Here is a 27546-nt window from a genome sequence, read left to right as displayed (position 1 = left end):
TGCATATTTCATACATCTTACTATAATATTGGAATAGATTGTTTTGGCATCGACAAAGTTGTACTAGGGACTAACTTTGGCAAAACTTCCCTGAGGCTTGAAAAAAGTTGTTTCCACTACTCCAGTTTAAATATTATGAAATAAGCAATAAAAGCGAGGACAACAAAAGGCACACAAGGGTTGAAATTGGAAAAATCTGGAAAAAAGAGATGACTTACAATGTCCAACAAAACCTGCAACTACTTTGAGTTCCAAGAGGTTTATGGTCACCATCATTGCTCACAGTGGCTTCATGGCATCAACTGAAGCCATGCTGGGCCTGTCAAAGGAGAGGTGTTTGGCTGCAAGTTGTGGTCAAATCAGAGCCTGACTCGATGGGTCTGTTCCGATAGGGTGTATATTATGATGGCATATCTGGGTTTGGCTTGGACTGGTTGCTGCAGGATTTTATGATATTCTCAAAGGTAATATCACGGGACAACAATTTTTTTCAAAAGGTTTGCTTCCTGAAAAAAATTGGGGGTGAAGACAGACAACTTCAAGCTGGACACAAAGATAATTTCAGATTTGCTGCATCATGAAGGAAGTTGGAGAAACATTAAATTAACTTTTATTGAATTTAGCATGTTTAATTGCATAATGATGCTGACACGTTGCATTAATGTAACTGACCTAAAAATGCTTTGCCGCTGACTATCGTTTGTACTCAGCATCTGATGCCTCGTGTGTGCATGTCCAACAATAGTCAGCCATCATTGATGGATTCCAGTTGCCTTTTTCATTGGTCGCAATGTCCTGGTGAAACATTTCACCATGTTCGTCATGACTGCGCCAAGAGCAGCAGAGAAGACGTCCAAGTGTCAATGCAGAAATGAATTTTCAATGACATGGTGCACTTCATGGTTTTGTCAGCTTAGGGAATCACAAAAATGGGTTATATCCAAAACAAAATGGTACATGATAGGAAAATTTTAAGGTTATTTTCATGATCAGCAGCCCAAAATCCATAAAATACAGGGAACAAAAACTTCTTTGTCCGGTGTTATTGTATTCTGTGAACATAACCATTGTTGTGGAATAAAAACATTTCCAGGAGGATATCTCTGTAAACGAGTGGAGGAAAATTGCAGAAACACAGTTTATATTTGATACAATTTGTACTTGAAATTTTGAGATCTCTCTATCACCTTGACAAAATTAGATCAAATTGCACCGGAGATAATAAAGCAAGAGGATGGAAACTATACTCCAACTCTTCCTGTTGTACGTTGTACTGATTTGAGATAATGTTGAACCTACAAGGGAATATTTGGAGTAATAAAAATGTGTTAGCCATTCACATAATCTATGCAAATAAAAATACATTGAGAATGATGCAAGAATTAATTTAGTTGACCTTTTGCATTTGTTCACAGTCATCCAGTGATGTGCTATGTTCAGTGATCCGGGATCTGAGGGAAATGCAGAGACATGAAGGAAGGTAAAGCTTATAGTGCATCTTGAAGCAATTCTCTCTGCATCCAAGTGTCTGTTCATCTTGTGATCCCATTAGATGGGAGAGATGTAGATGGCTTGTTTCAATGACATGACATTGCCACATTCAGTTTGAAGCAACAGTTTAAATCACACATGTCAAACTCAGGCCCGTGGGCCAAATTTGGCCCGTGATATCATTATATTTGGCCCGCAAGATCATATCAAATATGTATTAGAGCTGGCCCGCTGGCCGCCGCGCCAGTATAGCGCATGCACAGTTAATACTACAAATCCCAGAATGCTTTGCAAATGTGTTGGTGCCGGCCCGTCAACCCGAAAATCACCCCCACCTCCTCTGTTTACTTTCATTAGTATCTGTGACGCGTTGCCTAACTCTTATGTAATAAACCCCTTATGAAAAATGGCCAAACGAAAGACAGAAAACAGGACCTTTCAAGACAGGTGGGAGGCAAACTCTGACCCCAGAGTTTGATGAACTTGCATCTAAGAAGAGATGCCAAGTATCTGGTTTAGACCCAGGTGCATCAAAGTAAATCACAGTGTAGCTTGGATTAATATTTTCTTTGGTTAACTTTGGACTTCATAGTTGAAAGATTGGATTTTCATTGAAACAAGTTGTTATTTTTTTGACTTGTTGGCTTGTGAAAAAAAATACATTTAAAAGGAGCTTAAAGGCTCTAGAGAAATATTATTTATTGAATATTTTATTTCTCATTTGTTAATGCTTCTTCTGGAAAGAGTTTAACCAAAACTATTATTAAACATTTATTTTAATAAGAAAAAGTTTAACATTACATATGTTGAAAGAAGAGAAAACATGCAGATGTTGTTGAAAATTTTCAATAAATATTTAGTTTGGCCCACGACTTAGTCCAAGTTTTTAATTTTGGCCATCTGTGAATTTGAGTTTGACACCCCTGGTTTAAATATTCAACATGTACAGTAAAATTCCTGTTATCCAGAATTCAAGCGATCAGCAATGCCAAGCAACCGGCAAAAACAATTGAGGAAATAAATGATTGAATACAAATAAATATGAATAAATAAAAAAATTAATAAAAGTTTAAAACTATAAAAATAGATCTTCTCCAAAACAACACACAATCTCTTGGCAAATACTCAGCCAGTAGAACGACCCGGTCATGGCCCACCTGCAGCAGCGGTTTGAATAAAGTTTGAATAAAATGGCATCGCCCAGGATGAAGTGTTGTCTGATGCCGCTCACCGCTGAAGTGACTCTCCCAAAGTGACTCCCTATCCCTGCCTAGTAAGAGTCTTTATTAGTACAGTAGATTAGTAAGGCTTTCTCTGTAAACTTGTGGGAGGGAGGTTAATTATGAAGGGGGCACAGTTAGCACAGCAGCTAGCACAATGGTGTTACAGCGCCAGCGGCCGGGGTTCAAACTTAAATTTAAATTTTGTAAGTTACGGGATTTAACTGATTAAAATGAACTTTACATAATTAAGGACTAGAATATATTTTTTAAAATTACATTACATTTTGCACTGTCTTTTGTCTTTTCAACCATTTATTCTTAATACTATTGTATTAGTTTGACATTGTAAGAGTGAGCCTCCAGCAACTGGAAAATTTGCATATCTGGCATCTACCAACCCCTGTAGGTGCTGGATTGCAGGGATTTTACTGTAAATAGTTTAAGTTTGCTGCTTAGAAAATAAACCTATGGGCTAAAGTGGCAGTTCCGCCAGTTGGGCAGTTCCTGCAGTAACTGTTGGCACTTTAAAGATGTTGAATAATAATTCAAACAATTATGCCAGTTCTTTTTGCAGATCTTTGTATTTGAAGTCCAAAATCCTGGTGATGTCTCACAATATTCCCAGCAGACTGTTTCCGCAATGGGGGTATCATGACCTGAAAATCCCAGCAAAGCAACTGGATGATAATTTGCAAAGGGAACCAATAGAAAAGATAGTCAGTGAAAGCCTCCCTCTGCTTCTTAAGCTAGGGTTGCATTTACAGAAAATATTCAAGGTAACCATTTGGAATTTTAAAAAAAAATCTGCTTCATTTGCCTCATTCGTTATGATTAAATGTATCTTTTGATTCATTTCCTTAATCTTCTGTACCTTGGTTCAACCAAGTCAAATATAATTTTGCTTTTAGCTCAACATTAGGTTTTGCTAACATTATTGCCAATCATTATGATGTTTAACATTGTAATGCTGTTCAGATTTATTGTCATGGCATCACATACAACCCTGAGATTCTTTTTCCTGCGGGCGAGATGAATTAACACTTATTGGTAGTGCAGAAAAATGTACTCAACATACACATGTAAACAAATAAAGAAATGTAAACAAACTGATGGAAATACAGAGAAAAACAATTCAATAAAGTGCCAAAGTTAGAACCCTTAAATAAGTTGCTGATAGACTCTGTTGTTCAGGAGTCTGATGGTGGAGAGGCAGCAGTTATTCCTGAACTTGGTGGTGCGAATCTGGTGTCACCTATTTCTCTTTCCTGATAGTAGCAGCAAGGAAAGATCATGTACTGGGTGGTGTGGATCCCTGTGGAACTGCTCTCTGATGGCAGCATTCTCCATAGATGTTCTTTATGGTGGGAAGGGTTTTGCCTGTAATGTTCTGGGCCACTACTTTTTGCAGGGCTTTATGCTCAGGGTATTGGTGTCCCCATACCAGACCATGATGCAGCTACACATCAGTAGAAATTTGGCAGGGTTTCCAATGTCAAACCAAACCTCCACAAACTCATGAGGAAGTAGAGGTGCTGACATGCTTTCTTTATGATGCCATTATATAAAGGTTCCTTTATAGTCACTTGATACTATATTTAGAATGTAAGATACATTAAATTCTTTAACTTTTTGTCAACTGTAAGGCAGACAGAGAGTCACAACTTTGTCCAGCACCCCTCACAGAAACCTACAGCACTTGGTGTTCCTAGGTGGTCTCCCCTTCAAGTACTGACCAGTACTGGGCCTGCTTAGCTTCCGAGATCAGACAATTCCAGGTGTATTCAGGGTATTATGTGCTATTAGTGTGTTGGGTTCAGGAAAGATCCTCCGAGATAGTGACTCCCAAGAACTTAAATTTGCTCACCCTCTCCACCTCCGATCCACCAGTGAATCATAGACCTCTGGTTTTCCCTTCTTGAAGTTAACAATCAGTTCCTTGGGTTTGGTGACATTGAGGACATAGTTGTTCAGCATTTCTTTTGTGCAATTTGTTAATGATTCCCACCACAGAACATTTTATTAACACAAAATAACAATAGCAAATGTTGAAAATACTGGCCAGTTCTGATGCAAAACTTGCTAGAAGTCCTGTCCCTGCTGAGAATGTGCCCATTAAATCATGGATGTTTAGGCCCTAAGCTCTTGGCATCTGGACCATGCAAGTACAGCTGAGTGTGGGTAATGAGCAACAATTCTGGTTCGATTAGTTGGTGCAGAACCACGTTGGGATAATGAGTTTCACTACCACAGAAAATTAGCCCAATGGTTTTTATTTGAATTTACCCCATTTATTTATTTAGTACAGTGGTTTTTAACCTTTTTCATTCCACTCATATACCATCTCAATAATCCTTTACTAACCTTGGAGCACCTATGGCATCATATTAAATAATGGAGATAAACTCCAGGCCACATACCACCTTATTCCATCTGTGGAAATCATGGAGTTTGTTTTTAAAGCAGTGGTTCACAATAGAAAGGTTGAGAACCACTGTTCTAAAGCAAACTAAAATAGTTCTGAGAGAAAGATATTGTAGTATATAAAATTACTGTTGTCTGTTGTCTCCTTATAGTGGCTAAATCTTAAGGTGTAGACGCTGCTTTAGTTTGGAACAATACAACTGTCTATAAAATAGTTTATACTTGAGATAAAGATTTCTGTAGTCGACAACCTTTATAAGCTGCCTTTATCCCTCACGAGGAAGTGTCTTATATGGCACTATCTTTTGTCACTTGACCTCATTTATTCTTTATTCTTCTCTGCAGGAATTCCCCAACTGTGTAACTCATTCTGTGCTGGATGATGTCCCAGAACTGATTATTCGTCAGAACTGGATTGCTTGCCTTGTGGAATCTAATGAACTTTTAACACCTGCTCAATTTCTGTACAATTACAGTGCTCCATTTAACACAATAATGGATTCAGGTAGATTGTAATACTGTCTGAAGTAGAGTGACCTGACGATTGCCATCACAATGCCACTTGGGAAAATAACCGTCAAAATAATAAAACATCAAAAGTTCATGCGACAGATACGGTTTTTTAAACACAGCTGTTGCATTCTGGGAAATTACTCCTATATTCCCGGAATGCAGTCTGTGTAAAAAGATCGGAACGGAAATGAGTGACTCATTCCTGTTCCAAAATGTTACTGGCAGCACATTATTGCGGACTGCCTGCAGTCTGAACTGAATTGCAGATGGTCTGCGACATTGGGCTAATAAATACCACGTAATGGGTGATGTCGACCCACGCCCAGCCTACGCGAATACTGCATGTCAGGTATTTAGTCTAAACACACGGTGATATCCGTACGCAGGTCATTCTGTGTGAACACAACTCTGGAAGTTAAGTGCGAAAATTGATGACGGAAAATAATGTTATTTATATGTAAAAAACATAGAAGGTTCTATTGCATAAAACTTGCTTTGGATTCAGCTTTAAAAAGCTACTTAATTATTTTACAAGCATCAGCTGCAAATCTATTTTGCCTTTTACTTGTTGGCTTTGATCAGTCTTTTCTGGATATTCCCTCTGGTAGGTAGTTCTTACTTCTAAAGCATTCATTGGAAGATTTAATCGGCACAACCTACATTTGTAGTGATCCCTGAGATTGTGAAATTCATTTGAAGTACTGTACAAACTTGGGATACGTGAGGAAGCATTGCAACGGACAGTCAAATTCATCAGAATTTTTGGATCTGCATTGTATGTATGAAGTAGACATCAAGTTAATCCTGAAAAAATTGCACTTCGACGCAGAGCCATTGGCCATGGGAGGTCTATGGTACAAGTTGGCAGTAATCACCACCACTCGATGGAAAATCTCCCAAAAGGCAACCCCACCACTGTGCAGGAAACCAAGTATTTGCAGCTCTTGGATAGTTATTGATTAGAGTCTGTAATTCTCTAGAACTCCCTCTCTTTAAAGTTCCACTTTGTTTTAACCTTCCCTGCTTTCATGAGCTTCTTACAATCTTTGATCCTATAATCCTCTCATTTCCTTTTTACTTTTCCCCTAATTGCCTCTCACCAGATAAATTAATCTCTGCCCTCAGGAAGTGCAAAACATTGTTAATCAGTCTGTTGACAGGAGAACCTTTAATTTTCACTGACAAAAGTATTAATTGCTCTGCAAGCCACATTGAAATGACACAGCTTGCAAAGGCAATCTAAAAGACAGTAAAATAAAAAAAAAATTGCAGATAATGGAAATATGAAAATGCAAGAAACATGTAGATAATCAAGTAGAGTCTGTGAAACGAGAAACAGAGTTAACGTTTCAGGTCCAAGACGAGCTCCGATGAAAGGTCATTGTCAATTTCTCTCTCCATATATGCTGCCTAAGCATTTTCTGTTTTTATATCAGATTTGCAATATCTGCAGCTTTTTGCTTTCTAATTATTGAGAGACAATAACCGTAATGATGTGCGTCCATGCTATACATTGTGCATTCTGAACAGTTATTATCTTGGTTCCTCCAAAAAAGTCCCTTAGCCAATATTAAAATTCAAGCGTGTGACCAAGCAAGAATATTTTGCAGTGCAATAGTACATATTTTAGCTGATCAGAACAGAAAATGCAGGAAAAACTCAGCAGGTCAGACTGCACACAAGAAAGAGAGCAGCAGGGATTAAGATGCCCACCTGCTTTTTGCTCATACCTTGAAAAGCTCAGGCCCGAAACATCAGTACTATATCTTTTCCTCCTCTGAGGAGACCTGCTGAGTTCCACCTGCATTTTTTTTAACAACTGCATATGAGAAAGAAACAGTTAATGTTTCATATCAATGATCCTTAACAGGAGAAGTGAGAAAACGAGTGGTTAAGGTGCCGATATGGGGAAGGGTGAAGGTTCACATGTGGAGACCAAGCCACTGTTGCCTGTTTATTTTGTTCTCCAACTACATTCATTCAAGATGCATGTTTTTCTGCATAAAACCCCCAAAATAATTCTGCTAATAACAGAAATGGCACTAAGTTTGACTTCAAGATAATGGCAACCAATCAACAGGTGAAAAATTACATTTTACATTAATAAGTTAAAGTGTCCAAAAATGGTTGAAAATCCAGGCAGCACGGTTAGCACACACTATTATAGCACCAGGGACCCAGGTTCTCACTCGGCACTGTCTGTCAGGAGTGACCTGTGTGATTTTTCTTTGGGTGCACTCATCTTCTTTCCCCCCCCCCCCCGCCAAAAAAAGAGGGTGTGGGGTTGTAGGTTAATTGGGTGGCATGGGTTTCAATGGCTGGGAGTCGGCTTCTCCTGGGTGGTAAATGAAATTTAAATACTTCTGTACACAATCCAGGCTCCAAAGCCTTGTTCATTTATTTGCATGAAACATTTTTTTTTACTTAATTGCATGCCCTTGAATATCACCTTCAGCTTTGTATTAACAAGTTAGACTATTGCAGAATACTGCAACAATGTCAATGAATACTCCTTCCAGTCTTGAAAGAGAAGTGTTAGAAAATCAAATGGCTCTTGAATATTTTAGTTTAGCATGTTGAAACAACAATATAATTATGGAAGTAATGGATTAATGAGAAATATCAAGGATGCAGAAGCCATTGAGTTGGATGTAACACGTTCAGATGAAACTAGATGTGCATTATCTGCACTGGAGTTAAAGCACTCAGTTCAAGTAGCTATCAGGATGACACACAAGGCTTAATAGCAATAGTGAATGTTCCATTGGCCCTTCTACAAACATCTCAATGTGAGAGAGGAAAAAAAGGGCAAATAGCCCCAACTGTTGCAGCTGGTGAGATTTACTCTGTCAGCTTAGTCACCACAATATTGATGGCAGTGAGAGTATAATCATTAGCCCAGACTTTCCCAGCAGGAAGGGGATGGCATAAATGGAAGGTGGCAACAAAACAGGGATAATAATGATTTGTTTTAAACATTTAATGGAAGATTCACAATCGCTTGCTTACCAGGCAGCTGCTACAAACTAGAAACCCTCAATACAAAACAAGGACTCTGATGCTTGGCTTAAATAATGTGAGGACTATTGAACAGTGGTGATTACAGATGAAAAGAAAGTATCTTTACTCACAGCCCTCGGATGTCCTTTCAGATTTAGCCTTTCAAATGGCTTCTAATGCAGAGCAGAGGCCTCATTGTGTAACACAGCTGACAGTAATGATGGACTATAATTGCTGATTCCCTTCTCCAGCTGCTCCATATTTTCCTGAATTACAGAGGTTTAATTCTTGAGGTTTAATAATTGTCTTAAAACACTTCCATACTTTCAGAAGATTACTATTAATGCATTTTAAAATGTGAGTGCTGGTATTTTTACTTTTTATAGCTGGATTAGAATCTCATAAAATTAAATGCCACCTTAAGATCAGTGCTTAAACGGATGGAAATCACTGTGAACTTACCAAAATGTATATAACTCCAAGTTTTTGATCATTTAAATAATTAAAGTTAATTGTAATCTCTTCATCAATCAAAGTATTGTACATGAGTTGGAATGTTAATGGTGAGGTTGTATAAGACATTGGTGATGTCAACTTTCTGGTCTCCAAACTACAGGAAGGGTATCAATAAGATTGAAAGAGTGCAGAGAAGATTAACTAGGATATTTCTGGGTCTTTAGGAATTGAGTTACTAGGAAAGATTAGACAGGTTAGGGCTTTATTTCCTTGGAGTGTAGAGGAATGAGGGAGATTTGACAGAGGTTTACAAAATTATGAAGGGTATAGACAGAGTAAATGTGAAAAGGCTCTTTCTTCTTAGATTAGGAGAGATAAATACAAGAGGATATGGCTTTAGGGTGAAACGGGAAAGGTTTAGGGGGGAAACACTTCTTCACTCATAGAGTGGTGGGAGCGTGGAATGAGTTGCCATCTGATGTGGTAAATGCTGTCTCACTCTTAAGAATAAATTGGATAGATACATGGATGGGAGAAGTCTGAGCAGGGTCAGCACCAGGAAGAGTCTTAGTGGGGTGCATTAGGGTAACAAGGAGTGGGGGGCACAGTCTAACATTCGAAAACTTGCTCAGCAGGGGGGAGGGGTGCTGGTGGTAGTGCCTACCTGTTGAACGTGAACATCCTTCATCCCTCTGATGTAGCAGATGAAAATGCTGCTGATGTTACGTGGAGAGTCTCTAGCACCACTAGTTTGTGTCAAGCGTGGCTAGCAGCCAGTGACACGATGCACGCTATGACATTAGTGACGTGGGTGGGGTTGTCAGTTAGGGGGTGCAAATGGGTCTGACAGTGATCTGGGGTCATGGGAGGATTACAATCGCCCATTTGGGGGGATGGGTTCACAATACCTTGATTGAGGGGACAAAATGCCCATGAATTTTCCCCCCTGCCCTCTGGTGCTGACCCTGGGTTTGGAGGGTTATGGAATGGGTGCAGGTCAAGTGGGTCTAGCGGTATGATGTTTTTGGCCTAGACTAGAAGGGCTGAAGGCCTGTTTTCTGCGCTGCAGTTCTATGGTTCTTGAAATTATCTTAGAAGATATCTTTCAAGCTTCTTTGTTAAATAATGGATGTTCTATAACAGATCTCTAATGAAGTGAATATTGCACCTATTATCAAAATAATAAATATGCTAGTTCTTGCATTGATAATTGTATTGATTTACAAGGCAAAAAAACCAATTTGTTGCATTAAAGTAATTTCTTCCGCTGACCAAGCAGGCACGCCATCTGCTCCCAACCTTCTTTCAAGGCAGTCACATGAGTTGCTGGATGGTTTGCTTTCAGATGTGTCTCCCCTGCTGGGATGTGGCAAGGAGCCAATTGACACTGGCTTGTTTTTCTCCCTCTCCCATCAATCCTTGGAACACCATCAGCGGAACATTAGAATCACATTTGGAAACATCGAGAGTGGGTATTTGCTGTGACCTGAGTGTCGTGGCCTTAGTTACAGGACAGTTAACACTGAATCTGGCTCTTAACAAGATGGTTAGATTGGCAGGGGCTGGTGGGAACATGTAAGATAAAAGGGTGAGTAGAGCCACATCTAGTAGACAGTAAATTTGCAATCTGATTCTTCTGTTCACAGATATCTTTCAAATTGACTCTAGCTTTTGTTAAACTATGTGTGCAGGTTCTCTACCTCTTAAATTCATCCAATAGGAAGATTATTTTACATAACCGTTATAATGCATGATGCGATAAATTGTTGTTTTCTAATGCAAATATGCTCTTTTTCAGAATTTGTATGGCCTGCCCCGGAACATATACTGCCTGCCAAAAGAAAATAATGGGACTTGTGAAACATGGGCTCAGCCTCCTCCTTTAAGTTTTAAGTTTTTAAAATTTCTCAGTGATGTTTGTTGTCTTTCATTTTCTCAAAGTAGAAAGTGCAATGGATTCTAAGTAATATTATAGAAAATCTTGGAGTATATTTAAGATAACTTGCATAACACTGACATACGTATATACACACACAAATACATATAAACACACATACAGTATAGATATATATATATAAATATTGTTACCATTTAGTGTATTTTTAAACTCTTAAAATATTTTTCTTTTAATTATCTCAATTAATTTTAATAGTTTTTTTAAGTGAAATAAAATTGATTAAAAACACAAATCAATTACAAATAATTAAAGACATTACAGAAAAAAAAGACAGTTTGTTTTAATTCTGTAAGAAGGGTATAAATATCCCACACAAGGTCTGAGGATGGAGAGGCTCAGTGAGACTGATTCTCCAGTGGAATGTTTTGGAATCCCAGAATGACTCATCTCCATCTTTGGACTTTGCACATAGGCAAAGCAACAGAGTGAAATGGGAGATAAGGCCTGAAGCTGATTTGAAGTAAAAAAATAAATCTCATGGGCCAGAATTCATCACTTGTTTCATTTAAATCATTTGGTGGTTCCTAAAAAATATATATATTTTAAATTTGTTGCCTTCCAATTGTACAATGGACAAAGATAACAGATTGATCTCTAGCTGACATCTTTGAGCATATTGTTTGACCTTTTTGAGCATATTGTCATCCCAGCTGGTTGCAAGCATATCGTTAACTTGGAAAGGATGCAGCAGATGTTCACCAAGATGGAGGGCTTGGGAGAGAGGCGATCTGGATAGGTTGCGTCTTTATTCCCTCGAGGGTAGGAGGCTAAGGGTTGACCTCATGAATGTTCATAAGATCGTGAAGGGCATGGATGAAATGAATGCTCAGTCTTTTTCCAAGGCCAGATTCTAGAACAAGAGAGCATAGGTTTGGTAGAGGTGGGAGAGATTTAAGAGGGCCCTGAGGGGCAAATTTTCACTCAGGAATCTGTCGGAGGAAGCTATGGAAGTTTAAAAGACATTTTCACGGACGTACAGATAGGAAGGGCTTTGAAGAGTATGGGCCAAGTATGCCAATTTAGTTGGGATGATGAGTTCTGTGAGTTCCAGGCATGTTGCTAATATATGCTTCATTCAAAAAAACTGCATCCAACATCAGTGTAAGGCTGAGATTATGCAGCAAGAATTAATAATTAGAGTGTTCATATGGACTTGCCTATTTACACTTCTTGATATCGTTTGTTATCTTGAGTAAACAAATTTAAAATAGCAAAGGACTGATGGGGGAAGATTAGTTCATTTATCCTCATCTGAGTTATGTTATGATATTTGATTTGCTCTGTAAACCAATGGCCGTGGTATGAGTAGATGGAGCAGTTGATATACAGATTGGTTGAGAGACAGTTATAACTTCTTTACAGTGTTTGCGTTTGGGGATATCTGCTCAACGCCGTGTTCCTCCCATCCATCTGAAGGGGCACATGTGAAGAGACCAAACCTGCCACCCACCATATTACAAAGTATGTGGGCTACTGAATCAACTTTTCCACTACTGGAAATGCTGTGGGGGCACTTGGTGTGATTTCAAGCTGACGACCAATTCATTGCCTGTCTTCCACATCTTATTTTGCGGGCTCATCCTTCAACAGCAGCCAGGAGCAGCCAGGGGAGGAAAGGAAGAGGAGTTGATGATTGTTTTCTACCTGAGTATGTCGATTTCATTTCAAGAAAGAGATCCATGAATCAAATTGCCACTCCTTTGATAACAAAGCAGTTTGTGCGGATGTGCAACAAGACTTGGAGGACAAGCAAGTTAGGCTGGTAAATGACAACATTCATGCCACTCAAGTTCAAGGAAGAGGGCCTCTCCAGCATGAACCACCTCCCCATTGACATTGTATAGCCTTATCTACCTCTACACACATTCAAATTTTTGGAGGATCTCTACTGATAAGGGATGTAGCTGTTCATGCCAGTGGCTGGGTAAACTGATGTAGGTACCATCCCATAATTTGCAAATCTCAAGTTAGAGGAGTAATGGAATTCTCTTCACTTTCATGGATAAGTGCAGCTTGATCTAAACTTAAGAAGCTGGACATTAAAGAAGCCCAATAGATTCATAGCCCATCCATTAAGGACTCTTACTTTCCACATTATTTATTACTGATTTTTCTTCTGTATTGCACAGTCAGTTTGTTTACATTTCTTTCTTCCTTTGTATTTCTCTCTTGTATATGCACCTTTTTTACTTGAGTAAAGTTTACAGTTACTCCAGATAAGTAGAAATTCTGCCTGGCCCACAGGAAAAAGAAACTCAATGTTGTCTGTGATGTATGAATTCTGACAATAAGTCCAAACTTCAAATGCTTAGTCAAAGGTTCGGTCCTCTGGGTAACTTGCCAAATGATCACGTTACCCTACTCTTTGGATGGACGGCCCATTATGAAAGATATTTATGGGAAACAGTGCCCATATCAAGAAACAGATTCCATCTGCTGATGGAGCTAGAACTTGATCTCTTATCACAGATGAACTATTTGACAATATTTTGCCAGGCAGGCAAATATTTATAATTTCCTCCAGGGATGGAGTTCGGGGAAGGAATTTTGAAGTATGGGCCTTGGTACGTTAAAGCCAACGTTAAGTACAACAGCGTTGGGGTGAAGGATGGGGATATGCATGAAACCAGAATCTGGCGAGTTTTGGCAGAGATGCATTAACAAGAAGGGGTGCATTAATGATGAGATTTAAGGATTTTTTAACTGGTGACATTAGGGAACCAGGAATCAAATAAAGCATGAAGACCCTCACTCAGTTATTTGGACATTAAAACATGTCTTCAGGCTAAACTTGCTTTAAGATATTGAACCAAAGATGTTTGAAGCGGCATTGTCAAGTTTTTAATATGTTTTAAAGGAAGAATTTGCACTTAAAATCTACCTCTCACCACTTTAAGATAACTAGTAGTAGTTAGGCTAGATGTGAATTTGCACACAGCAAGATTATAATCAATTCAGTGATTCAGTTTAAATGACACTGATTGAGATATAATTGTTGACGAGAACTCCCAGTTTTAACTGTACAATGGGAACCTTCAAGCACAGCAGTGAGTTTACTGATTATTGAAAAAAAATAACCCACTAAGGTGGAAGACGATAGCCACGAATGTAAGTTTATCACAGGACATTTTTTAAAATGTACTGAAAAAATGGGGGAAACAGAACTCTAACAATCTCTTTGATTAAAAGCATAATTATTTCCCTCGGAGAATGCAGTGGGTAAAAGGAATGCCAATACAGTAAAACCCCTAATATTCGGCACCCATGGGGATTGGTAGATGACAGTGAAGTGTATACTCCAGTAGCTTAAGACTCTCTTACAATGCCTAACCTGCATTGAGAATAAGTAGTTTAATTTAAATCACTGTACTTACACTGAACAAACTTCACTTGCATGAATATATAAACTTTAACGCATTTTTTTTCAGTCACATTCTTTGAAAACATTTAACCGTTGCTGTATCTGCAGGTTCCTCCCCCTCCACGGAGCCGAGAAAGATGAACAATAACATTATAGATAATTAATCCCCTCCCCTAGGTTTACAGATAAAGCCTTCAAAAGGAAATTTTTGAGAGTGCAGATTTTGCATGTTCCTGTCAGGATTAAAGGCAATATTAACAGGTATAGGGAACTTTGGTTTTCAAGGGATATTAGTAATCTGGTAAAGAGGAAGAAAGAGGTGTACAGCAGGTATAGGGCAATGAGGAGCAAACGAAGAGCTAGAAGAGCATACGAAATGTAAGAAAATACTAAAGAAGAAAATCAGGAAGGCAAAAAGAAGACATGAGGTTCCCTCGGCAGATAATGTGAATGTATACCCAAAAGGTTTCTGCAAGTATGTTAACAGTAAAAGAATAGTAGGGGACAAAATTAGTTCCCTAGAAGATCAGTCTGGTCGTATATGTGTGGAGCCTAATGAGATGGGGGAGATCTTTACTCAGAAAACTGGCACAGAGTACGTGGAAGGAAGGGAAACAAGCAGTAGTGTCAAGGAACATATGGAGATTAAAGAGGAGGAGGTGTTTGCTGCCGTACAACAAATAAAGGCAAATAAATCCCACAGGCCTGACATGATGTTCCCTCAGGCCTTGAAGAAGGTCTAGTGTAGAAATTTCAGGGGCCCTGGCATAAATGTTTAATATGTCCTTAGCCACAGGTGAGGTGCAGAGAATTGGAAGGTAGCTCATTGTTTCGTTGTTTAAAGCAGGCTCCAATACACCGGGAAATTACAGACCAGTAGTGGGTAAATTATTAGAGGGTGTTCTGAAAGATAGGATATATAAATATTTGGACAACTAAGGACTGATTAAGGATAGCCAGCATGGTCTTGTGAATCTTAGAGTTTTTTGAGGTTACCAAGAAAGTAGATGAAGGAAAGGCTGTGGATATTGTCTACATTGATTTTGGTAAGGCCTTTGACAAGGTCCCAGATGGGAGGTTAGTTCGGAATGTTCAGACACTAGGTACCCATGGAGAGGTTGTAAAATGGATTTGAAATTGTCTGAATGGGAGAAGACAGAGAGTGGTAGTGGATGATTGTTTCTCAGACTGGAGGCCTGCGATTAGTGATGTGCCTCAGGAATCGGTGCTGGGATCATTGTTATCTGTTGTTTATATCAATGATTCAGATGATAATGAGGTAAATTGGATCAGCAAGTTTGATGATGACACTAAGACTGGAGGTGTCGTGGACAGTGAGGAAGGCTTTCAAAGCTTGCAAAGTGATCTGGACTAACTGGAAAAATGGGCTCAAAAATGTCAGATGGAATTTAATGCAGACAGTGTGAGGTGTTGTATTTTTGGAAGGACAAACCAAGGTAGGACATACACAGTAAATTGTAGGGCACTGAGGAGTGTGGAGGAACAAATGGATCTGGGAATATGGATACATGATTCCCTGAAAGTGGTGTCACAGGTAGACAGTGCTATAAAGAAAGCTTTTGGCATCTTGGCCTTCATAAATCAAAGTGTTGAGAACAAGAGTTGGGATGTTACGAGGAGGTTGTATAAGATGTGGGTGAGGCCAAATTTGGAGTATTGTGTGCAGTTCGGTCCAATCTACAGGAAGGATAATGGTAAGATCGAAAGAATGCAGAGAAGATTTACAAGGATGTTGCCGGGTCTTCGGGAGCTGAGTTACCACAGGGAAAGATTAAACAGGTTGGGACTTTATACTTTAGAGCGTAGAAAAATGAGGGGAGATTTGATAGAGGTTTACAAAATTATGAAGGATATAGACAGAGTAAATGCGAATAGGCTCTTACCACTTCGATTGGGAGAGATAAATATGAGAGGTGAAAAGTGAAAGGTTTAGGGGGAACTTCTTCACTCAGAGAGTGGTAGGAGTGTGGAACAAGCTGCCATCTGACATGGTAAATGCAGGCTCGTTCTTAAATCTTAAGAATAAATTGGATAAATACATGGATGGGAGAGGTCTGGAGGATTATGGAGTGGGTGCAGGTCAGTGGGAGTAGAAGAATGATATTTTGGTACAGACTAGAAGGGCCAAATAGCCTGTTTTCTGCGCTGTAGCTTTCTATGGTTCTACACAAACAGCATGGGATCATCAGGGGACATAGGGGTGTGGAGGCGTGGTTCTTCGCTGGTACTGTTGTCAAATATGGCGTAGAGGGCATTGAGTTCCTATGGGAGAGAACTTACTAAGCAGGGATAAGGAGACACATTAAGAGAGTCGCCCCAATGGCGAGCGGCATCAACCAGCTCTTCAACCTAGGTGGCACTATTTTATTCAAACAGCTGCTACAAGCAAAACACGACCAAAGCTCTCCACTGGCCAAATATTTGCTCCCATCACCAAAGGTTTATGTGCAACTTCAGAGAACGTTTACTTTTATAATTTTAAACTAACATATTTTCATCTATTATTCTTATTTATTTTAAATTTTAAAATGTATTTTCCCCAATTTTTTTTTGTAATTGTTTGAGGCTGTTATTGAATTGCTTAAATTCTGGATACCAGGGGTATTACTGTATCTTCACTCTGCCTGGGTGTTGCAGTTATTTAACAACTGATTTGGAAAAAAAAATCAGTAGTCTAGCAATTCCTCTGACTTGCAAAGAAATGTTAAAAGATTTGTTTTTTGCAATGAATCTGGTACCCACCTTCTTCTGAATCAGAGCCAATGGCTTCATTACTGAGCTAGCTCAATGTTGTGAAACCATGACCTGAAAGTTTTGGGTCAAGGCAACTGTTTACAGGAGTAATTAAAAGTATCTGGGGATTTACTCTTTTTTTTGCCACTCATATTCTTAGAAGGACAAGTCATTGTCATTATAACCAAATTATACATCCACATTGGGCAGCAGATTTTTTTCCCCCCCAAGCCATCAGGGTCCTGAATTCCCAGAACATATGTGGATAGTGTACCGTGGACTTTTACTGCATACACCGTAAGATTTTAAGATGCTTAACTTCTATTTATGCAAATATGCTCTGTGATCCTGGAGAAACGTTGTCTCAGCTTTGCTGTGCGAGCCCGGTATGAACGATAAATGAAGGTGACACACTTGAAATGGCCCCCATGGATTGCCTGAGCAGACAGCACCGCCATCTGCTGGTCAAGTGTGTTATAAAACCCAAAGCATTTCAGGTGCAAGTATTTCCCCACTGAAATGTGTAATTTTATTTGTGAAGGTAAACATTGTAAGTAGCATTGGACACCCACCCCCCGCACACCCCTTCTCCATAAAAGGTTGTAAGATTACACTCAATTTTTTGTTTAGATCTACACAGTTGCAAGTTTAGCCCCCAGGTCCGTCTTGATTTCTTTTAAAACTACCATATCTGTCTACAAGTACAAGTGCAGGGACAAAATATCAACATTTTTTTGGTTTCCTGTGGGAAATGTGCAGTCTTATCTCATAGATAAAGAGGAATTTTTGCAGTAAAAACACATTTATCACAATAATGTTTACTTTGCAAAAAGATCTCTGAATGTCGCAACAGGAGCGTTGTCTTGCAACTCCTGTCACTTCGCTATGTGCAGCACTCAGAAACAGTCCAGTTTCCACGTCCTGATTTCGCTCGAGATTCCACCATCTGCTGTCCCTTGCGTCTACACAGAAGAGGTCATCTGCTCCAAAAGGCACAATCGCCTTTGTAGCCAGAGAGCAGCAACGCACAGGGCACCCTCGGGAGAGAGAGACTGGCTGAAAGTCTTTGCAAATGTGTATTTTTCTGTCTCCTTTCCCACCATCGACTCGCCTCTCAGAGTTGGCAGCTGCATGGAGTCTGACATTCGTGTTTTCCTTGGAATAATCATTAAGCAAAACATTTTTTTAAAAATCATTAGTAACATTCTACAAAATGTGTCTCTTCCTTTGAGACGTTTATAAGTAGATTCCAGTGAGCCCCTGTGGTTAATTGTCCCGTGCTGCTCGATTTAAATGGAGAATACAATCTACGGTGCTCCTTGATTTGTTGTGACCATTCTGGACTGAGAACTCCAGTTGTTGTGACCATTCAGGACTGAGAACTCCAGTTGTTGTGACCATTCGGGACTGAGAACTCCAGTTGTTGTGACCATTCTGGACTGAGAACTCCGGTTGTTGTGACCATTCTGGACTGAGAACTCCATTTGATATTGTGACCATTCTGGACTGAGAACTCCATTTGATATTGTGACCATTCTGGACTGAGAACTCCATTTGATATTGTGACCATTCTGGACTGAGAACTCCATTTGATATTGTGACCATTCTGGACTGAGAACTCCATTTGATATTGTGACCATTCTGGACTGAGAACTCCATTTGATATTGTGACCATTCTGGACTGAGAACTCCATTTGATATTGTGACCATTCTGGACTGAGAACTCCATTTGATATTGTGACCATTCTGGACTGAGAACTCCATTTAATGTGACCATTCTGGACTGATAACTCCATTTAATGTGACCATTCTGGACTGAGAACTCCATTTAATGTGACCATTCTGGACTGAGAACTCCATTTAATTGACCATTCTGGACTGAGAACTCCAGTTGATGTTGTGACCATTCTGGACTGAGAACTCCAGTTGATGTTGTGACCATTCTGGACTGAGAACTCCAGTTGATGTTGTGACCATTCTGGACTGAGAACTCCAGTTGATGTTGTGACCATTCTGGACTGAGAATTCCATTTAATGTTGTGACCATTCTGGACTGAGAACTCCAGTTGATGTGAATATTTGGAACATGTGAACTCCAGTTTGTGTGGCTGGAGGTTGAATTGTGCATCATGGGAGATTTGATGTTATTGGCTGTATATCTAATTTCTCACATTTCCTTGTGACATTGATGGAGACACCAGTTCTGCTCCAGCTCTCAGAACAACCTTCTCCATAGCACTGCTTGTTTTATTTCCCTGCCACCTGTGCTCACTAACTTTCCCACACGTTCTCTTACCACCCACTTGGTGCAATAGCAAGTTAACAATCTAGCACATTTTTTGGATATGGGAAGAAGCAAGAGTACCTGGGAAAAATTAGTTCCAGGGAGAATGTGCAAAATCCACATAGACGGGACCGAAGGCAAACTTGAACCTCCATTGCTGGTTCAACCGTACCAACTGCAACACCACTGGGCTGAAAAATGTTGAGTGTGTTGAAATGAATTGTGAACAGAAATGGAGCACATTGGGCCACTGTGAATTATGGCTGATGTTGGGTAATTGTGACAGGAGGTGGTGCACATTGGATAAGTGTAAATTGTGTCCAGAAGTGGTGTCTGTTGGGCACTTTTAACTGGAAAGCATTGCTAACAGATTAGGTAGATTTTGGGGGAAAAGGTGCTGCATTATCCAACTTCTAGGGAGCTGTATCTAATGTAACAAAAAAACCTCTGCAAAAAATTTTGCCTTAACCTTTAGATATCTAGAATTGCTTTACTGCCAATGAGCTACAGTACTTAATAAAGTGCTGGCTATTATGAGATGGTCTTTGGAAGAGAAAAGGAGAACAATTGACAACATTGTTCCTGATTCAAAGTAGCCAATAATGTCAACTCAGAGAAGATAATATAATGTCAACCCAATAATGTCAACTCAGAGAACATCTTAATCATGTTTTGCATTTTTGCTTATTGCAGACCCCAACAAAGAGATATCTTTTCAAAAATCTGCCGTTCATTTGGCCACGACATCTGAAAACTTTGAAGTCAGCAAGTTGGTTTCAATCAACATATTAAAAATAATGGTCAATTAAAACTGGGCTCACATTACCTCCAGCCTCCTGAGCCACTTCAATTCACAACATCCATCTCCCTGGCCCTACACTCAGCCTTGGGACATCTGGATAACAAGGACACAAGGCCAGATGATAATTCAACAGCCACATACTTCCACCTGCTTCAGCAAAGCAGCCAACCAACATAGTCAAAGACATCCCAACTTGACCACATTCGCTTCTCCCTCCTCCCACGAGGAACATTCACAAGTGTGAGATAACAAACTTCACAGATTCAAGGCCATTTTTGTTTTCTGCCTTTATCAGATTCCTGAATGAGTCTCACACAAGTAAAATAATGTTACCTTTGCTCTGTTCTGATAGATTTCTCTCTGTTACTCTGCATTCTTTACGGTGTATTTATTGCCGTACTATGGATCAACAAGCTGAATTGCAGCCATAATATTTTTTCACATTGTAAAACAATAAATGTAAAATTGAAGATAATTAAAGTTAAAGCTGAAATATCAATGAATTAAATGTTAAAAAACTAAAGTCCCATATACTTTAAAAAATGAAATTACGTACAGATAAAATTTGCGTAATATGGTTTCAAAAGCAAAAAGCCATTTACACCTTGTTTCACTTCAGTTCAGGCCACAAACAAGAAGGCTCTATCGTTGACAGTAATTTTGGGATTTCTGAATCTACAAGTACACAAAGTAGCGACCAACCTCACAGTGTTCAGCATTACTTGAACCCCAATAGTTTCACCATCACCAATAGTTTCACTGTCAAATCCAGGTCAATCAACAATTGGTTTCATAAAAAGGATCTCTCTCTCTCTCTCACACACACAAATACAAATACGAGCTGTATGTGAAAATGTCCTGCTTTCCATTAATTATTTTTGAAATGATATTGCATTTGTATATGTTGCTAAATATGGTTACAGATCAACAGATGCTGTCTGGTTAAAAAAATATGGAAAAATTCCACTGCAGAGCATTGATATTTCGCAGTACAATTTAGTCAACAGTCAAGATCTAATTATATTGCCACTGTATCTGGTTACATGGCACCTCCTAAATTAAAACATTTTAAACATTTTAAGAATGACTTTGTAATGCCACCATCATGTTTACAATCCACCAGAATAGATAATGGAAATTAATTTTTAATAAAAAAGTATTCCACAGTGAGGAAATGATTCACATTATTTAATTAACTACAAGCTAAAATGCACCCAGATTCTGTTTGTCCAATCCCAATGACTAGAACCGTTGCCCTGTGCTCATACCTACCTGGTCCCAATGTGAAATGGTGATATTGCTGGCCAGAGGCATCCTGTCCTCCAGTGGTGGGAGATCACCCACAACAGGATCTCCAACAGTGCACCGAGGAAGTCATTTTAAAACTATATAAGTAAGCTTTGAAGTTATTTTAAAACTCTTGCAGCTGCATCACGGTCTGGTATGAGAACACCAATACCCCTGAATGTAAAGCCCTCCAAAAGGTAGTGAACACAGCTCAGGGCATCACAGGCAAAACCCTCCCCACCATCGAGAACATCCACAGGGAACGCTGCTGTCGGAGGGCAGCAGCAATCATCAAAGACCCACACCACCCAGCAAATGCTGCTGCCATCAGGGAAAAGGACGCAAGGCCCGCACCACCAGGTTCAGGAACAATTGCTACCCCCTCCACCATCAGACTCCTCAACAACCAACTCAATCAGGGACTCATTTAAGGACTCTGACTTGTGCACATGGTTGATTTTCTTTTGTTTTCTCTGTGTTGCACAGTCAGTTGGTTTACATTCATTGTCTGTTTAAGTTCTTTTGTTTACATCTTTATGCTGTGTCCAGTTTATATTTTGCACTACCAATTAGTGGTAATTCCGTTGTGCTCACAGGAAAAAGGAATTTAAAGTTTGAATGTAATGTATGTACTCTGACAATAAATCTAAGTAATTAAAAAAATATTGTAAAGAATGGAAGTTAACAATTGAGACTTAAACCACATTAAACACATCAGGCTATCACAGAACAATTCAATAAGTAATTTCCATTCCCCTTCTCTCCCATTCCAACCACTACAATCTTTATTAAAATTAATGGGGTTGCAGATCCTGGATCGATTCTAACTTGGGACAGTTTCCAAGCAGAATTTCCAAGCAGAAATTCCCCAGTAAAAACCAAGGGAATCTCAGCCACCTGGCCTCTGCTGTTGGACTCTGTACAGGGTATGTGAAGTTCTGAACTTGTGAAGATGTAATGCTATGAATCTGTCAGTAAATGCAGAACTTACTGATCGTGCATATGACATGATCCTGGTATTTGATTGACACTTTAAAAAAAATCAAAATTCCAGTGGTTTAATAAGATCAAGCTCAACATTCAATTACATGGGCATTGATGAATATTTCCCAATGCACTCTCTACACTAATGTAGCAGAATGAACAGGGCCACTTGTCCCAACTGCCTTTGACAGAGAGGCCTTGCTAAACGTGCTTTGCTCTACGTGAATTTAAAATGGCTTCTATTCACATCAGTGCGCAGTTCTTGGACAATGACAGAGCTGGGATCTGTGCTATTGATTCAAAATGAGCAAATGTCTACATGTAGAACCACAGGTTCAACAACGTTACTGTGTGAAGTGAATATTCTTGTGCCAGACATCAGCCATGAAGAAAAATTTGTCAGTAAAACTAATAACCTGCAATTAGAAGTGCAAATTTGCAGTGGCTTTTCAAAGCCCCCCAAAAAATGGTAATGGTACCGTGGGTGATAAGAAAGACTGAACTTTGCACATGAAAACAATAGTTTTGCATCCAAAATAAATAGAAAGTCATTGATTTTGGTAATTAATCGGGAGTTCTGAGATAATGGATTAGCTGCTCAAAAGTAGACCAACAATGCATTTCTTGCTTACAACCATGCAATGAACCATTGCAAGGAGCGTATGCCAATCTTTGTCGAGCAACCCAGATTTACTCACTCCTTTCAATATCATACTCCAATAGAGGTGTTCAGATCTGACAAATTACCAATTTCACCGGAGGAAAAGTGGGGGGGGGGGAGCAAAGCCATGTTAGATCTCAGGACCATCATCCTAACTTCACCAAGAAGCTTGTAATTAATTGTTTCTAGAAACTATCAAACATCTTGTGCTTCAGTGTTTTGATGATGGCATGGACACAGATTTTAAAACCTACAAGAGCAGGATTTAAATACAAGTTTCACTGTTCAATCTAGCTGCTTAATGGCAAACTTTTGTTCCTGACACCGTGAATTTTCAATTCCTGCCAGAGGCGAATGTGGAGGCCAGGTCATTGGATGTTTCTATAGAGATTCTTGATAAGCCGGGGTATCAAAGGCTATAGGTAGTGGGGCCGTGGGAAAATGGAGTGGGCTCATGATGAAAGGGTGGGGCAGACTCGATGGGCTGAATAACCTTCTTCTGCTCCTATGTCTTATATATTAATCTCCGTTAAAGCACTTAACAACAACAATCCTACTCCCCCCTCCCCAAAATCCCACTGAGCTTCACCAGAAATACTAACGTACTTTACGGAAAAGCAACATTCGCTGTAATGGCTCGCACATTTATATAATAACTGGAATAATTTCTATTTTTTCAAAGTGTACATTTTATTTTATTTTTTTGCTGATAGGGAATTGAAGCATCTTCCAGAACACATCAAGTCTGCTCTACAGTTTATAATATTTCTTTTATTTTCATTTCAGTTTTTTCTTCAGGTTTTAGACAAGAAACCACAGATGAGGGAATCAGCATTATTTCTCAGACATTGCCACTAAGCCCTCTAATTTCAAGAACTGTATTTAAAGCTCTATATAATTATATATTTTCAGTGAAACATAATGCATGAAACAAGTGTTTATATAACAGATATATTATGTTCTCTCATAACTGCACTCTTTCCGATCATTTAAAATGTCATTGCACTGAGCAATGTATTAGATCCTGTACATTACAAAGGCAATAGCCACATAACCAATTGCCAGTCTAGTCCCATTCCCTTAAATACACAGTATATTTTTAATACAACATTTACATGGACATTAATTAAATTCTATTCATAAAAGGTATTCTGGCATGGTAACAATTAAAGTTTTACAGCCACAACAATCCATTATAATAGTTATCATTCACATACAGACTAAAGTACAAATAATGACAACTTTCTTCCTCTTTCACTGGATAAAGTTACTTTCCAAATAATTGGGCCCATTGTCAGGCTTTGTGCACATATTATACAAATTTAAACTATATTGCATTTCATGTATTTCTCCTCTGAATGGTATAAACAATTACTAGGATGTGTACAACAGGATGCAGAATTATATTTTCTTTTATAATTTATTATACAATGAAAATAACATCTTGTTTTCATTTTGTGAGAATAGTCCCTTTTAGAAATAGATTTTATTTGCTATTCTATACTGTGAGACAACAGGGGGGTCAAAATCTTTGACTGGCTGGTGCCATGTTATATGGGTGCGAACAGTTCAATCTTTCAGTTACAGTCCTTGTCAACTTAGCCTGAGTGTACCATCTCCATCCGGTGTGCACTGAAGATTTCTTGAGACAAGAAAAATCTTAGTTTTTTAAAATAATTTCTTGACTCAATATTCCTTTACTAATTTTGGCTCACCTGTCTTCTGCTTTAAGAATTAGCTAATTCCAATGTACAGTAAAAGGGAATAACTTCTATCAATAGAAGGAATTTTATACTCAAGATTCTGACCTCCTGATTAGGAATCCACTCACTCTGAAGAATTAAAGCTTCTGTCAAACGTGGAAGCTCAAACTACCATTTCCCCAAAGACAGTCTCCATGCACTGGGATCTATAAAGTCCTCATCCGATAGCATTGCTGGTTGATATGGCATTTTTATTAGGTATTATAAAACTCTGAAAATACAGGAATCAAATTAAGTGTCAGATTCAAAGACCGAATACTGTTTTTTTTAAGAAAAATGATTCAGTAAGTCTAAATAAAAAGTTTAAAAAATAAAATGTTGATCCCAAACAACAAAATAGCGTTTTAAAGGCCGACAACCATTACCAAACCAAAGCAGATTTATCCATTCCCACAGTTAATGGAAGCAGCTTTTTCTTGTAGTGCAGAGATGCCCACCATCCTGTAGATGTGACGGATGTACAGCCGGAGTCACACAAAATGAAGTGTTCCTATGTCATAGGACAGTACTTTCTGACTCCTCGTCGGAATCTGCTCTTACACTGAAGTTTGCAACAGAGTTTGTGCACATTTGGTCTGAAGGTTCAGTGTAGAGCATGTCATACACCTCTACTGACTGAACAAAAGGGGGATCAGGATTGCCCATATCTGCAAACAGTGAAAATAAATGATTCATTATCAATAATCTAATGTGCTATACATATCAAAGACATTCCATTAAACATCCTTGTTAGTGCCAATAGCTTGTGACAAATAATAGGGATGTCACAATATGATTATCTGACAACTGGTACAGCATTATCTGAATATTTTGTCATTGACTCTGGAGCTTGGTAATTCTGCTCTTTTCTGCCCCAGAAGTGAGAACATTTCAAAATAAACATCATTTTGTTCTTCTCTGTCACATTACTGTGCAATCCTCAGCTATGCACACAACTAAATCAACAAGATGTGTTCAAATTAATTATCACCTCAACAGTGATTGGAATAAACCAAATGAAATGAATACATACACCACTGCAGATCTACTAGCACCAGCTCATTAAATTTTCCCAATTTAGTTCAGAAAGTGAAGCTCGTACTTCTGTTTCCCTGACATTCTTTAAAAACAAATCTGCCAGAATTCTAGAATCGTTGAAACCTAAAGCATTGGTCTATTTTAGCTCCGCCAATGGTGAAAGAGCTGATAAGTTACTCACACTATATTCTCTCAGAGACACTTATCTTTGCGCTTTTGAACCAATTTCCCTTAGATTGTATCACTGAATTTCCTTTCACTTCCCATCAAAATCGATAATGACGACCCTGCATTAAAAAATGACTTCTTTTGTAATGTACCATAAACCTGATCCAACCCTCCTGCTAATGGAAGCAACACCACTCTAATCACTTAAAGGCCTGCATGGTTTTGGCACCTTTATCAAATCTCCTCCTGGAACTCTCCTCGCTCTTCTGTAAGTGAAGCCCCTTGTTTCTGGTTCTGTTCTAGTTATTTATCTTCTCACTTTCTCTAAGGGGTTGGCATTCTTCCAGGCTGTGCACGATACTGATCAACATTTCCCTCCTGTAACATCCTTCTACATTTATTTCATTTATTTAGGTTTTTGCCCCTAAACGCATAAACAAAAATCATGAGCGGTGAAGTGAAATAAATTTAAATCTGTGGCGTAAATAATATATTTGATTTAGAAAGTCCTGCACTGTACTCTGTTTATTGCAACTTAATATGTCATTTCTCAGTTAACCAACTCCAAATAAATTGACGGCATCTTAAGTTTGTAAACTACTCGCTAAGTGTCATTCAAGTCAGCCTTTGCACAGTAAAGAACAGCGAAATGAAGAAGAAAATGACAGACACAAAATAGAGTGTTGTGGTCCCTTTGGTAATGAGTGTGTGCATGGAATAAATGATTTGGCATTGTGTCAGAGATGTATTGCACAGAAACAGACTTTTCCATTGGCCATGTCCACCTACAGTGAACCCTTCTGTCCACACTGGGAGTATGTGCTTCTATGCTTTGTCTATTAAGTGCAGGTACCACTTAAAATTTAAATTTAAGTTCAAGTTTTAAATAGAGAACTTATTAAATGCTAGATGTTGCAACACCGATACGCTTGTACCTCATGTGTAACTTGTGTGAATGATCTCGGAACATACAGTGTGGCAAAGAGATCTGAATATACTTCAATGTTAGCACAATTTTCATTTAAGCTTGCTTCACTCATTTTAAAAGATGGTGGTTGTGCAAAAGGATAACTCTGAGGACAGTGGGTAACTTTGACCTTAAGTCCAAGTTATAGGATGGAGACGTTGGACATTTTTTTTTATAACGTTACTTGAGGTAAGATTTAATAAACCCTCAGTCCTCCCCCCCCCCCCCCCCACCCCACACCCCAGGAGATAGAATTAAGAGAGGGTTTAAATTTCACTCTGGTGAAAATGTGAGTTCTTTTTGCCTTAAAATTCTACGTGGTGGATCAAAATAGGGAAATGCTTAATGTAACGATAGCTGAATTTTATTGTGTGTGATATTATCGGCACACTGCAATATCGTGACATCCCTTATAAATTATAATAATGAAATGGAAC

At 38.9% G+C, this 27546-nt stretch overlaps 2 protein-coding genes across 9 annotated transcripts in view; one reads left to right on the top strand and one right to left on the bottom strand.

The window, feature by feature from the left end:
• Positions 1-11157, top strand: part of tex47 (testis expressed 47) — a 43774-nt gene extending 32617 nt beyond the window's left edge. For both annotated transcript variants that reach the window (XM_069929567.1, XM_069929568.1), the window contains 4 exons: positions 1416-1480; positions 3277-3490; positions 5481-5640; positions 10903-11157. In XM_069929567.1, coding sequence (XP_069785668.1) covers positions 1416-1480; positions 3277-3490; positions 5481-5640; positions 10903-10952 — 489 coding nt within the window. In that variant the 3' untranslated portion in view covers positions 10953-11157. The remainder of the gene's footprint in view (positions 1-1415; positions 1481-3276; positions 3491-5480; positions 5641-10902) is intronic.
• Positions 11158-23945: 12788 nt separating this feature from the next.
• arhgap44a (Rho GTPase activating protein 44a) overlaps positions 23946-27546 on the bottom strand; it is a 227935-nt gene continuing 224334 nt past the window's right edge. For 6 of the 7 annotated variants that reach the window (XM_069929560.1, XM_069929564.1, XM_069929559.1 and 3 more), the window contains one exon: positions 23946-25604. In XM_069929560.1, coding sequence (XP_069785661.1) covers positions 25453-25604 — 152 coding nt within the window. In that variant the 3' untranslated portion in view covers positions 23946-25452. The remainder of the gene's footprint in view (positions 25605-27546) is intronic. The other variant, XM_069929561.1, reaches the window with a different exon arrangement.

The sequence above is a fragment of the Narcine bancroftii genome, chromosome 3 (genome assembly GCF_036971445.1).
Source record: "Narcine bancroftii isolate sNarBan1 chromosome 3, sNarBan1.hap1, whole genome shotgun sequence".
NCBI classification, from domain to species: Eukaryota; Metazoa; Chordata; class Chondrichthyes; order Torpediniformes; family Narcinidae; genus Narcine; species Narcine bancroftii.
The sequence above is the reverse complement of the archived record's forward strand: the minus strand, read 5'-3'. Positions and strand labels throughout refer to the sequence as shown.